The sequence below is a fragment of the Propithecus coquereli genome, unplaced genomic scaffold (genome assembly GCF_000956105.1).
Source record: "Propithecus coquereli isolate 6110/MARCELLA unplaced genomic scaffold, Pcoq_1.0 Scaffold58, whole genome shotgun sequence".
In the NCBI taxonomy this organism is placed as follows: domain Eukaryota; kingdom Metazoa; phylum Chordata; class Mammalia; order Primates; family Indriidae; genus Propithecus; species Propithecus coquereli.
This window is the reverse complement of record NW_012151729.1, coordinates 7074275-7086113: the sequence shown is the minus strand read 5'-3', so window position 1 is coordinate 7086113 and position 11839 is coordinate 7074275. Positions and strand designations below refer to the sequence as shown.

The window sequence follows — 11839 nt, the reverse complement described above, 5'->3', positions numbered from 1 at the left end:
TACATTTATTTGTTCACTGGCGCAAGGCGTAAACTGAGCTAAGTCAAGTGAGATACTCTCACACGTTTCTGGAAGGATAATTTCAGAACCAGTTTCAAAGCAGACTCTAATTCCAAAATGCCCCTACCACTTAGACTCACATGGAGATGTTACCGGCTTCACGAAATGTCATCAGATAATTGAGTTTTGCCAGCAGTGGAAGTGATTGCGGTCGCTCTGGCCTCCTTGCAGGGAGAGGCAGGAGGAGGGGGAGGGGGCAGTTTATTAGAAATAACTTTGGGGAGGGTGCCATAAAAGCAGACATGCAAAAGCAATGGGCTATTGATTGCAAATCTGGCAGGGCTGCAGGCCATTCTCATTGCAGGCAGGGCACCTCAGGGCCCGATAGGACTCCTTAAATCTGTTGGCCAGCATCGAGAACTTGCTGCCGTGGCACAGAGAGCAGGTGGCACTGCCCGACCCTCGGCAGTGAAAACAGTTGTCCTCAGGAAGCTCCCCTTCCTGCAAGAGACAGGTCAGGGTTTAGTTAGAGCAGCTTCAAATCCATTGTTCACGTATAGGTCAAAATAGCACTTCGGCAAAGGCTGGGGCAGAATTAGGGGAAAATGCTTCCCATAAATGCCAGTGAGGGAACTGGCTGGGACATGGAATATCACAGCAAGCTGATCAGAGAGCATTTCCCTGGTGGACATCTCTAAGACAGCATCCGCTGCCACCATGCCACACGGTCCAAGAATTTATATTCGTCATCGCCCTTCTCACCATCTGATGTGTTTTTTTTGTAAGCTCCATACGGGCAGGAACTTTATTTTTATCATTGCCAAATACTAATAGTGAACCCTTGTAGCATGGCTGGTAGGTGCCAGGTGCTGTTCTAAGAGCTTTCTGTATATCAATCCATCCAATCCTCACAAAATCCCGATGAGGTAGTGTGAGTATTATCATCCCTGTGTCACAGATGGGAAAATGGGATACTGAGAAGTCATTTGCCAGTGGTGACATACACAGCTTGGAAGAGGAAGAGGCAGGTTTTGATCTCAGGGAGTTGAACACCAGAATTCATGCTCCCAATGACTACATACACAGCCTCTCATTGTAGCTGTCCTATTGTAGGTGCTCGAGAAAGATCGTTTGTAACTGAGAGACTGAGTGGATGAATGAATCAATCAATCAAGCAATATCAATCAATAAGTGTTAACAATCCTTCAAAGCTTAGCTCTGAATTCTCCCAGTACTTCATTCTCTTTGAGAGCTGTGTAAGGCCCAGCGATTAAGAGCTCTGTGCTTTGGAGTTAATTGATTAGAACGGAGGCTATTGTCTGTGTAGCTTAGACAGTTCCCTTAGCCTTTCCCAGTCTGTTTCTTTACATGTGAAATGGTAATAATAATGTTTACCCTTCTGAGCAGCTCATCTATTAAATAAGAAAATACATATAATACAATATTATCTGTCCGATCATAGGTTCCCTGTAAAAGTTAGTTCACTTCTAAGCCTTGACAACAAGTCCTGGACTCCCACTCTCCAGAAAATGCCCTTTGCCTATTGTCTTGCTCTTGCCCTAAGACATTTTAAGGAAGTTGGCAATATTCATACTCCTTATAGACTATGAACCTTCCAAGAAATAAGGGGAGATACCAGATCAAAGCCCAGTGAATCAAGTAACAAGTCCTATCCATTTCACCTTCTAAACATCTCAAATCCATCCCATTCTCTTTATCCCACAACCACCAATCCTAGCCCAGGTGCCCACCAACTCTGGCACGAATGCAGTGTGGACCCCTGCCTCTGGTCCTGTGGGGTGTTCTCTCCCCACTGATGCAAACTCATTAAGTTGTCCACAGTAGCAACTGCCACGTAGAAAGCACTCAGTACAGTGGTGTGATCCCAGCTCACTGCAGCCTAGAACTCCTGGGTTCAAGGGATCCTTCAGGAAACCTTTTAATGAACTCTTGCCCTTCAGATAAAACCTCAGGGCATTTAAACTCTTTGTCACTTCTTTCAGCAGGCTCTTGTTCTTGGGCCTTTCTGTACTTGGTCTCCAGGGACCTTTCCCCACCCACTCCCAACCCAGCCAACTCCTGTTGGTTCTCAGAGGTCAGCTTAGCAGCTGTTTCTCCAAAAATCCTTGCCCAACCCCACCTCCTGACCAGGTGCCCCACCCGTGGCCACCTGTACTGCCCCTAGCATGGCAGGTCTCACTCTCTGCTGAGAGCTCCTAATGACTAGACAGGAAGCTCTCTGCACTAGTATCTTCTCACCATCGGGTCCCAAACATCTAGCACAGTCCCTGGCACAACATTTGTGCAGAATGAATAAACAAACAAAACAATGACGTATGGAGAACCCTTCCTGTTCTTAAATTCTAGGAACCAACAAGATAGCTGGAGTCCACGGGGTAGCTCCACTCAACTCACACAGCTTTCTTTTCTAACTGAACAATGAAAATAATTTATCAAAGGGAGGAATAAGTTTTGAAAATAGCTCCATTATGCTGCAAAGTGCCTAAGAAAGTATTGAACTTTATTAATTCTATTTTTAAAAATTGTTTTTGTTTCTTTGTTTAGAGACAGGGTCTCACTCTGTTGCCCAGGCTGGAATGCAATGGCACAATCACAGCTCACTGTAGCCTCTGTAGCCTCGAACTCCTGGGCTCAAGTGGTCTTCCCGTCTCAGCCTCACAAGTAGCTGGGACAACAGGCATGGGCCACCACACCTGGCTTGAATTTTATTAATTCTAGATTTAGGGAATAGAGTGATTACTCATTTGACAAAAATTCGAATTATGTCTATGGACCCTTGTGTTAATATTTTATTGATTATTGCCATATTTTAATATATCAACTAAAAAGAAATTTGTTTTCTTCTTAAAGTATTCAAAATAAATATATTTGCCAAAATATTCATAAAGCAAATTACCACAATCCATTTTCCTGTCAAATCCATTGTACTTTATGTTTTGGATTTGATCCCAGTGAGATTTTAATGATATAAGTCAATGTTGCCCAAGAAAGTACAGTAAAATCCTACCATAATGCTATATATGTGATCCAAAAATTCATTTGCATGAAATGTCAGGTCCATTAGATAATAATGAAAGATGGAGGAAATGACCTGGTGAGCCTGCTATAAAGGACAAAAATAAATCTCCACTCAAATTATATCTAATGTCACATTCTAGGGTGCATTGTTAGGGTTTCACTGGAATTTCCATTCTTATCCTGGGTTACAACTCTTTCTACAACCACTCACCCTCCACATGCTTCTTCTATTCATTCAATTACTTCAACAAGTATTGAGTGAGTACTACTCTATGCAACGTATGTGTACTATGAGCCTCTTTCTTCCTTTCTCATTATTTTCTAGATTATTCTCAAAAATACTTAGTAGGGGGATATAGAACAGAGTTGCACAGTATAACTTACGTTCTAGAACCTGACGAACCCTCCAATTCACCTCTTACTAGCTCCAGGACCAGGGAGAAGGGCCTGATCTTTCATTGCAGATTCAAAGGTTTGTATTGCCCTAAAGAGAGTAACCAGCACCAACCTAGAGACTGCATAACAGGGCAGTTATGATCATGAGATTGGTCGACAGATGGACCTAGTTTGACTACTGGTGCTAGTGACCTCTGGCAAGTTACTTGACCTCTGTAAGCCTCAGTTTCCCCTGCTGCAGAATGAAACTATTAATAATACCTACCTCACAGGGTCTTAGCGAGAATTAAATGGACTGTTGCATGGACAGCATTGGGCAAGGTGCCTGGCTATCACGAGCCCTCAATAATAAATGGCAGCTATTACGATTACGATGACGATGATGATGATTACTACGGTTTCAAAGGTGAGATCACATACAACATAAAGAAGCACAGATGATTTATGGCCTCACATCCACTGAGCACAAAGCCAAATTTTTCCCCTTCCACCTTTTACTGCAGCTCGATTCAATTATTCTTCTCCTTCTCTTTGATAGTTAATGCAGAGGCCCAAGCCCGGCCTGGCTTTCAGCCGTGCCCTGCTCTTTCATCAGATTCTCACTGCTGCCCTGCTCCACATAACAGAACAAAGAGTCTCTTGGTCAGAAGGGGCTCCTTGATGTTCTCTGACCCTCTCTTTTAGGATAAAGCTTGTCTGGGCATTAACTGCATGAGGGATTGGGCAAGCAATTTAAAACAGAGTTTAAAGGACAGACGACTGAATTATAACCTTTCACGTCAACCTTCTGCTGCACACCTCTGTCCTAGTTTACAGCATTACAGTTAAAAAACACAGATCTCTCCAAATTGAATGTAAAGGTAATTGTCATATCAGGCCTACTCTTGCTTTTTTATTCAGACCTGCAGTGTGACCCACATCTTACCATTTCTGGCTCTTTTCTGAAAATATATGCTCCTACAAGTTACAATCTGGTATGAGAAATAATAGAATTAAAGAATTTTACAGTGAGATATCTTAAGTATTCACATTCAAAAGTTTTTACTAAAGTAGTGCACAATTGAGCCAATTTGAAGACGCTTGCTGTAAGGGTCGGCTACGAGTAGGACAGGCGAGCTCTGTGACGCACCTGTGTGTACTGGTTATGGGGGAACACGCTTTCCGTCTCCAGCAAAGGCCCGTCGTTCTGGTCCCTGTCTCCGTAGCTTTCCTCTTTGCTCATCAGAGACTCTTCTTCAACCGCTTCATTCTGGAGAATTTTCCTCATGAAGTCTCTCTTGTCCATTGGGGTTCGAATGATTTTCAGGTTGTTCGTGTAGATGATTATCTTTCCAAAATCTATGATAGGTGGGGGCTAGAGAAACAGAGAATGAGCATGGAAACTTCACCACCAAATATGGGGCTGTAGAAGCTGTCCAACAACCCAGGAAACAGGAGAGGAGGAACTTCTCTACCATCCAACACTTGTGATGCCATCAGACCCCAAAGCTACAGCTCATTCTCTGGTTGGTTTGCTCTCTCTGAAAGCCATGAAGACCAGCTTCCTCGGTGGTAACCAATCAAAGCCGAACTACTCAGAGTGCGAGACTCCGGAGGGCAGGGGCTAAGCTTTCGCTCCTACTGTATGCCCCAGCAGCCACTGCAGGGCTGGGCACAATGAGTGCTTAATAAATACAAACACTTTTTCTCATTTTATATAAATATCCCTCCAAATTTTTCCTATACATAAATAATAATATCAGTAAATGGCATTTATTGAGCACCATTTGTGTGTCAGGATTCATGTCTTACCAATGTTACTTTGCTTTCCCCCCAAACATCCCTGTGGGGGAGATGCTATCATTTCCATATTTTACAGGTGAGGAAACTGAGTCTCAGTGGGGTTAGGTGCCTTGCTGAGGTGACAGAGTCACTCAGGGACTGTGGCTTGGCTTGCAAGCCAAGTATATCACACTAAAGCCCATATTCTTACTACCTACACTGCACTATTGACAAGCATTTTCCCCCCAAAATATAGGATCACAGTGCATATACTCTGTTGTAACCTATTTTTTCATTATCCATGTAATATGAAAATCTTTTCCTGTCAATAAATAGACTTCTAAAGCATCATTATTAAGAGTGTATGTTCCCTCATATGGAATTGCCATGTGTCACTTAATCATTTGCTCAGGAATAAATGTGGGCAATACCACGATGCAGTAGAGAAAGCAGCCTGGGAAGTGTTTTGTGATTTCTTGACCAAGAACTCACGTTTTACCCAGAGTTAGGACAGCTTGGAGGGACATTGCATTGGATTCCAGTCCTACTGTCTACCTCTTGTGAGATACACAAGAGTCACATAGCCTCTTAGAACTTCAGTTTGCTCATCTGCAAATGGGCCAACATCTAGTTGGAGGCACTGCCACAGAAAGCTAGTTATTAGAATACAGAAATACTTCCATATTGGGTGGCAAACAGGTGCTGTCCTGAGACTCCTGAGTGCCCTCCTGTTACCCCAGCCTCCCCTCAGGGAGCCTCTAACATCCCAAAACCCAGTAATATAAGACTTAATACTTAGGACCCCTAGTCTCAGGACCCTGCCTCAATGCTCTGCTGGCATCCATACTGATTGGGCAATGTTCCTGTGCTTAAATATTTTGACTCTCATCCCCGAAGCTAATTATATCACTTCTGAGGGGTGGGAGGTGCTATGAAAAATGTAGCAAATATAGGGTTTGGAAAAGGTGGAGATACTATGCAAACGGTCGGCATCACTACCACTGTTATTATTAAAAACTGTTCTCCAGTTGTACATGCACAATCGCGCTACACAACTGAATACCTCAGCATGAACTATTCTGTCCTGCTTATAGAATTGTACAATCGAATCTATTTAAATGCTACAGTTAAGCAGCCTCATACGTATTTTGTCAAAACCTGGTGTGAGCAAGACTTCAATGTTCAGGGTCCATTCCTTGAAACACCCATGGAGTTTTCAATAATTATTTATTAAGCTGTAAGCTTCCTATGTGGCCCTGTTTTCTCTCCCTCTCGTCAAGGGATTGTGTAGCAGCTTCCATTTCGTATTGTTTTATGCAGGCTGGATTCCAGTTTCACACTCTGGAATATCAGTTTCTGAACATCAGAAGATAAGGACGGGGGTACTTTTGGAAGGTTCCATTTCTACTTCCAGTAATAGCCAAAGAGGTTCAGTTTCTAGGGAGCTTTTTCATATCTAGAGCTGGTTTTATTTTTCAAGACAAAGCTCTCAATATGCATACAGAATATGAGATCACCTGGTCCAACCCCCTGCCTCTAAGTTGGTCAACATCCAAGATATCCCCCCATAACAAATTTATTTTAATGTACCCCAAAGATGGAGCGTCCCAAATCACCCTTAAGGTGTGTTTAAGTTTCAGTCACTCTAACAGCCGAATTCTTCCTTGTGTCTAAAGAAACTCTCTGGGTGTAAGTAAAGTTCATGTTATCTGATTACATTAATTGCCCGTGAGGAACACCCACTCTTGAATTATAGAGGGCAGAATGGAGCCAAGAATTTTTCATTTCCTTCCATAATGCCCAGAATGACAACCTATGTGACTGAGCATTCGTAGCTACTCTGGTGTCCGTGGCAACATGCTTAGAGATTGTTAATCAGGCACTACTAAACCCTCCCATTGCTCTGTTTTTAAATGCAGAAATGCCTCATTAGATACGAGAAGTTCAGTACACTTTAGAGGCAGACAGGCCTGAGTTCAAATTCTATTCAAATGTTATTCAACAACTGTGTGAGATTTTCAAATCGTTTAACCCCTATGAACTTCTGTTTTTCCAATTTGTAAAACTCTCATAGAAATGTCATGAAGATGAAATCACATAATATGTACAAAGTAGGTGTTCATTAAGTGTTACTTTCCTACCTTTTCCCTTTCATTCTTTTCATGAACCTTGTAAACTTCAAGGTTCATAAATTGAAGTCGGTTTTAATTCCTTAAACTATTTTAATTAATTATAACCACTTTCTCTACCCATCACATAAAAGACTCAGCATTTCTTTGATCAGAACCTGCTCTTTATCAATCACAATTGTGGGTACATTTGCTGAGCACACACAACAACATGCCAGGCACAATGCTAAGAGCTTCTTATGTATTATCTTTTTTAATGGCCACACAACTCTCTTTAAGTAGGCACTTTTGTTACTTTCATATCACGGAGGATGATGTTGAAGCTTTGCAAGGTTAAGCAGCTTGCTCAAGCGTACACAGTGAATGGGTAGAACTGGACATCAAGCCCAGGTTTGGTTGTTGTGGTTGTTGTGGTCGTTGTTGTTGTTGTTGTTTGAGATTAGTCTCTCTCTGTCACCTAGGCTGGAGTGCAGTGGCCCAATCAGTGGCTCACTGTAACTTCAAACTCCTGGGCTCAAATGATCCTACTGCGTCTCAGTCTCCCCAGAAGCTGGGACTACAGGTGCATGCCACCACACCTGGCTAATTATATAAAAAATATTTTTTTATATAAATAGGGTCTCTATATGTTGCCCAGGCTTATCTCAAACTTCTGGCCTCAAGCAATCCTCCTGCTTTGGCATCCCAAAGTGCTGGGATTACAGGCGTGAGCCACTGAGCTCAGCCCAAGCCTGGGTTTGACTGACATCAGAGCCCTTGTTTGTTTTTTTTAATAAGTCATTATTATTATTGTGGTAAAATACATATAACGTAAAATTTACCATTTCAATCATTTCTAAGTGTACAGTTCAATGGCATTAAGCACATTCACACTGCTGTGCAACCAGCACCACCATCCACCTCCACAACACTTTCTTCTTCCTAAACTGAAACTCTGTATCCATTAAACAATAATTCTTCCTTCTTCCCTACCCCCAGCTCCTAACAACCACCATTCTACTTCCTGTCTCTATGAGTTTGACTAATCTGGGTCCTCATATAAGTGGAATCTGACAATATTTATCTTTTTGTGATTGGCTTATTTCACACATAATATCTCCAAGATTCATCCGTGTTGTAGCGTGTGTCAAAATGTCCTTCCTTTTTAAGGCTGAATAATATTCCATTGTATGTATAGACCACATTTTTTGTTTATTCATTCATCAATCAATGGGCATGTGGTTTGTTTCTACCTTTAGGCAATTATGAATAATACTGTTATGAACAATGGTGTACAAATATCTGAGTTCACAGCCTTTGCTTCGAATCATTGCACTTAACTGTTACCTGATGTGGTCTTATAACTAGTATTTACTAAGAGTTATTTTATAATTGGATTCCCTATTGAAAAATCGTGACATCCCAGCTCTCATTTCCTTATTTTTCATAAATACCATATTGACAGAGTGCTTCAGTGGAGGATGCTGCGTGATTCCATCTTGGATACTCTCATACTCGGAGGCTGGCTAAGACTGGGATGGGACGCTGGATCAGGCAACAAAGAAAACAAGGATAACTGGACCAAGCAGCTGAATTAAACCTTCAGCACTGTCTCTAGAGTACTGTGTTTTAACCAACTGAGCCATGCTTCAGTGAAGACTTGTTTACCTAGGTTTATAAATTCATGTCAAACCATACATTCAGATAAATGCCAGATTTGGCACATGACTTATGAAGGTCAAGCAATCCAAAATTATCTACCATGGCCTTGTACAAGGTTTGTATGAACTATGACTTTGTAAATTCTAAACCTACAAATAAGATACAGTTAAAAAGAAATATTGTAAGTGCACGACATAGCCAAGTACCAAGACCATGAGAAGCACTCAATAAATGGTAGCTATTATTATCATCACTATTATTACATAATGATCATGTTCTCTAAAAAGGAACATGCCCTAAAGCGAAAAGCATGAAGAATTAGAAGACCCAGATTCTTATGATTCTGCACCCAATCACTCTGTAATACCAGATGGGTCCCTTAACAACTTGGCACTCAATTTTTTTCATCTGCAAAATGGAAATGACCATACTTTGCCCTCCTCCCCCAGGTTATGGTAGAGACCCAATATGATACATACAGATAGAATATTAAGTGATAGCATTTTGTAATGCATAAAGCACTTCATTAACATAAAGGTGTCATTCATTCCAGCTCCCTTTAATATTAAAAAGAGACGTGACATTTCTTTGATAATTGCAGACATGCCCACAATTTTACCAATGCCAGCAAAGTCAACAATACGTTTGTCTGCAATAGATATATTATCTATTCCCTTAGGAAACTAACAATAAAAATAATTAGAGAATAATTATCTGAATTTCACACTTTAAAGATGAGAACACATCCTGGTGTGCTATTCATTAATAATGTGGATACATTATATAACTGTATTTAATCTTTTTTTTTTTTTTTTTTGAGACAGAGTCTCACTTTGTTGCCCTGGCTAGAGTGAGTGCCGTGGCATCAGCCTAGCTCACAGCAACCTCAAACTCGTGGGCTCAAGTAATCCTTTTGCCTCAGCCTCCCAAGTAGCTGGGACTACAGGCATGTGCCACCATGCCCGGCTAATTTTTTCTATATATTTTTAGTTGTCCAATTAATTTCTTTCTATTTTTGGTAGAGACGGGGTTTCGCTCTTGCCCAGGCTGGTCTCGAACTCCTGAGCTCAAACAATCTGCCCGCCTCGGCCTCCCAGAGTGCTAGGATTACAGGCGTGAGCCACCGCACCCAGCCTGTATTTAATCTTTTTTAAAAGACACCTATGGTCCCAGTGACAGAGAACATATACACATTTCCTGTGAATTTTGGAAATCAGTGAATATTTTCCAGATTCTTTTAGCTTAAAAGAAAATCACGTATGGGCTTTTGATTATCCATGGTAGCGGGGAAGTAATTGAAATTCTCAGATTAAACACATGCTTCAACTGAACTATTAGCTCAAACTTCTTCCCCATGTAACATCTCCTCTGGCTGATTTCCTTTTCACCGTCTCCTCCCAGGACTCCACTGCCCACACTTCATGCTAATGAGCAATAGAAAGGCAACGTAAATAAATAGAGAAACATTTTTAAAAAGCAGACAGTAGAAGGACCAAAGGGGTAAAAAACAAGACATGGATAAACCACAAGCTAAATAATTGGCTGGAATAAAATGAGCACCTTCGAACATTCAGCTCTTTCAGGAAACAAAATGACCCACTTCTGCATAATTTTCTAAAACGGCAGTCTGGCAACCCAGAGACCACTGCACCTCTATTTAATTTACATCTGAGAAAACCCAAAGATCCAATTACAATGTATTGCTCTGGATGGAATTTGAATACTATATATGCTCATTGCACTTCCCAATGCGTTGTCAACAAGCATGTTATTTTTGTCCCAGAAATATTCTAATAGCGGCTTCCCATTTGGTGCACCTATAGCTCTGGCTGGTACTGGAGCGTGAGTAAGATACAAATCTGAAGACTTTAGGTGTTTCTCTGAACATATTTCAGGCAGCCCTACCCTGAAAGCTTATATGCCACACACAATACCAACCTTATGATCATTCACCTTGAAATCGTTGAACAGAGGCTGGCTGCCGGCCAAAGTATAGGCATTGCCCTCTCTAAACACGCTGATCCTCTGAGCAGTCAGCTTAGGGGAGCACAGTGGGGGTTTGGGAGCCTCCCCAGACCCATAAACACCATCCATTGGTTCAAGGGACTCTTGGAGAAAACTGTGAGGGTATTCTTCCTTTGGTGACTCTAATTCCTGCCCGTCTTCAAAGACCTGCTTCAATACTCGGCCACTGTAGGAGGAGGAGATTTTAAATCGTACTTTCCGGGGTTTGCCATCACTCTTCTGATTCAGCTTCTTCTCAGGGTCCTCCATCAGAAGAAAGCTCACCCTGTGATTTCCAGGCTTCCGTGTAGCCAGTGAAACTTGGGCCTCTGAGAAAAAGGCATTTTATTTTGTCTCCTGCATATAATTAATTCAAGTTGTTGCTAGGGTATGGTCAGTTTACAGCAACTGACACCCGTCCATTAAATATTGATAGACCCTCATGAAAAGGAAGGCAATTGTGGGTTTATGAAGTGGATGGAACATAAGACAAGACTGGTTCTTCTCATAAGTCCAAGCTCGCCCATAACTTCACCCCCAACCCTGGCTTTTCTTAACCTGAGGATGAATCAGTTTACTTACACAGAACAACTGCCAATTCAATAAGGATCAGATACTCAATCAGTTAACAAGTACCTTGTTGTTACCAATAACAACTATGATCTAGTGAGCATTTAATAAGTGCCAGAGATTGCTACATGCATTATCTTACTTTGTCTTCACAGTTACCCTACAAGAAAGCATTATCTGTTTTACAGAGGAGAAAGTGAAGCTTAGAGCTGTTTCTTCGTTTGTCTCCTCTAATGCGGCTAGGTAAGTGACAGAGCAGGGATTCAAACTCAGATTTATCTGACTCTATCATCCATGAT

At 41.6% G+C, this 11839-nt stretch overlaps 1 protein-coding gene across 1 annotated transcript; it reads right to left on the bottom strand.

Moving 5' to 3' along the window:
* Positions 1–318: 318 nt before the first annotated feature.
* Positions 319–11240, bottom strand: GRXCR2 (glutaredoxin, cysteine rich 2). Its single transcript, XM_012658276.1, has 3 exons — positions 10905–11240; positions 4565–4789; positions 319–501 (listed from the first exon to the last, which is right to left on the bottom strand). The coding sequence occupies exons 1-3, from the start codon at positions 11238–11240 to the stop codon at positions 319–321; spliced, it is 744 nt and encodes a 247-aa protein (XP_012513730.1).
* Positions 11241–11839: the final 599 nt, after the last annotated feature.

Excerpts from the sequence above, each read along its gene's own strand:
- GRXCR2 (XM_012658276.1), bottom strand. The coding sequence starts at position 11,240 with ATGGAGGACCCTGAGAAGAAGCTGAATCAGAAGAGTGATGGCAAACCC. Across the intron at positions 4,790-10,904 it reads TCAAGGTGAATGATCATAAG|CCCCCACCTATCATAGATTT; the intron begins GTTGGTATTGTG and ends CTGTTTCTCTAG. Across the intron at positions 502-4,564 it reads CCCATAACCAGTACACACAG|GAAGGGGAGCTTCCTGAGGA; the intron begins GTGCGTCACAGA and ends TGTCTCTTGCAG.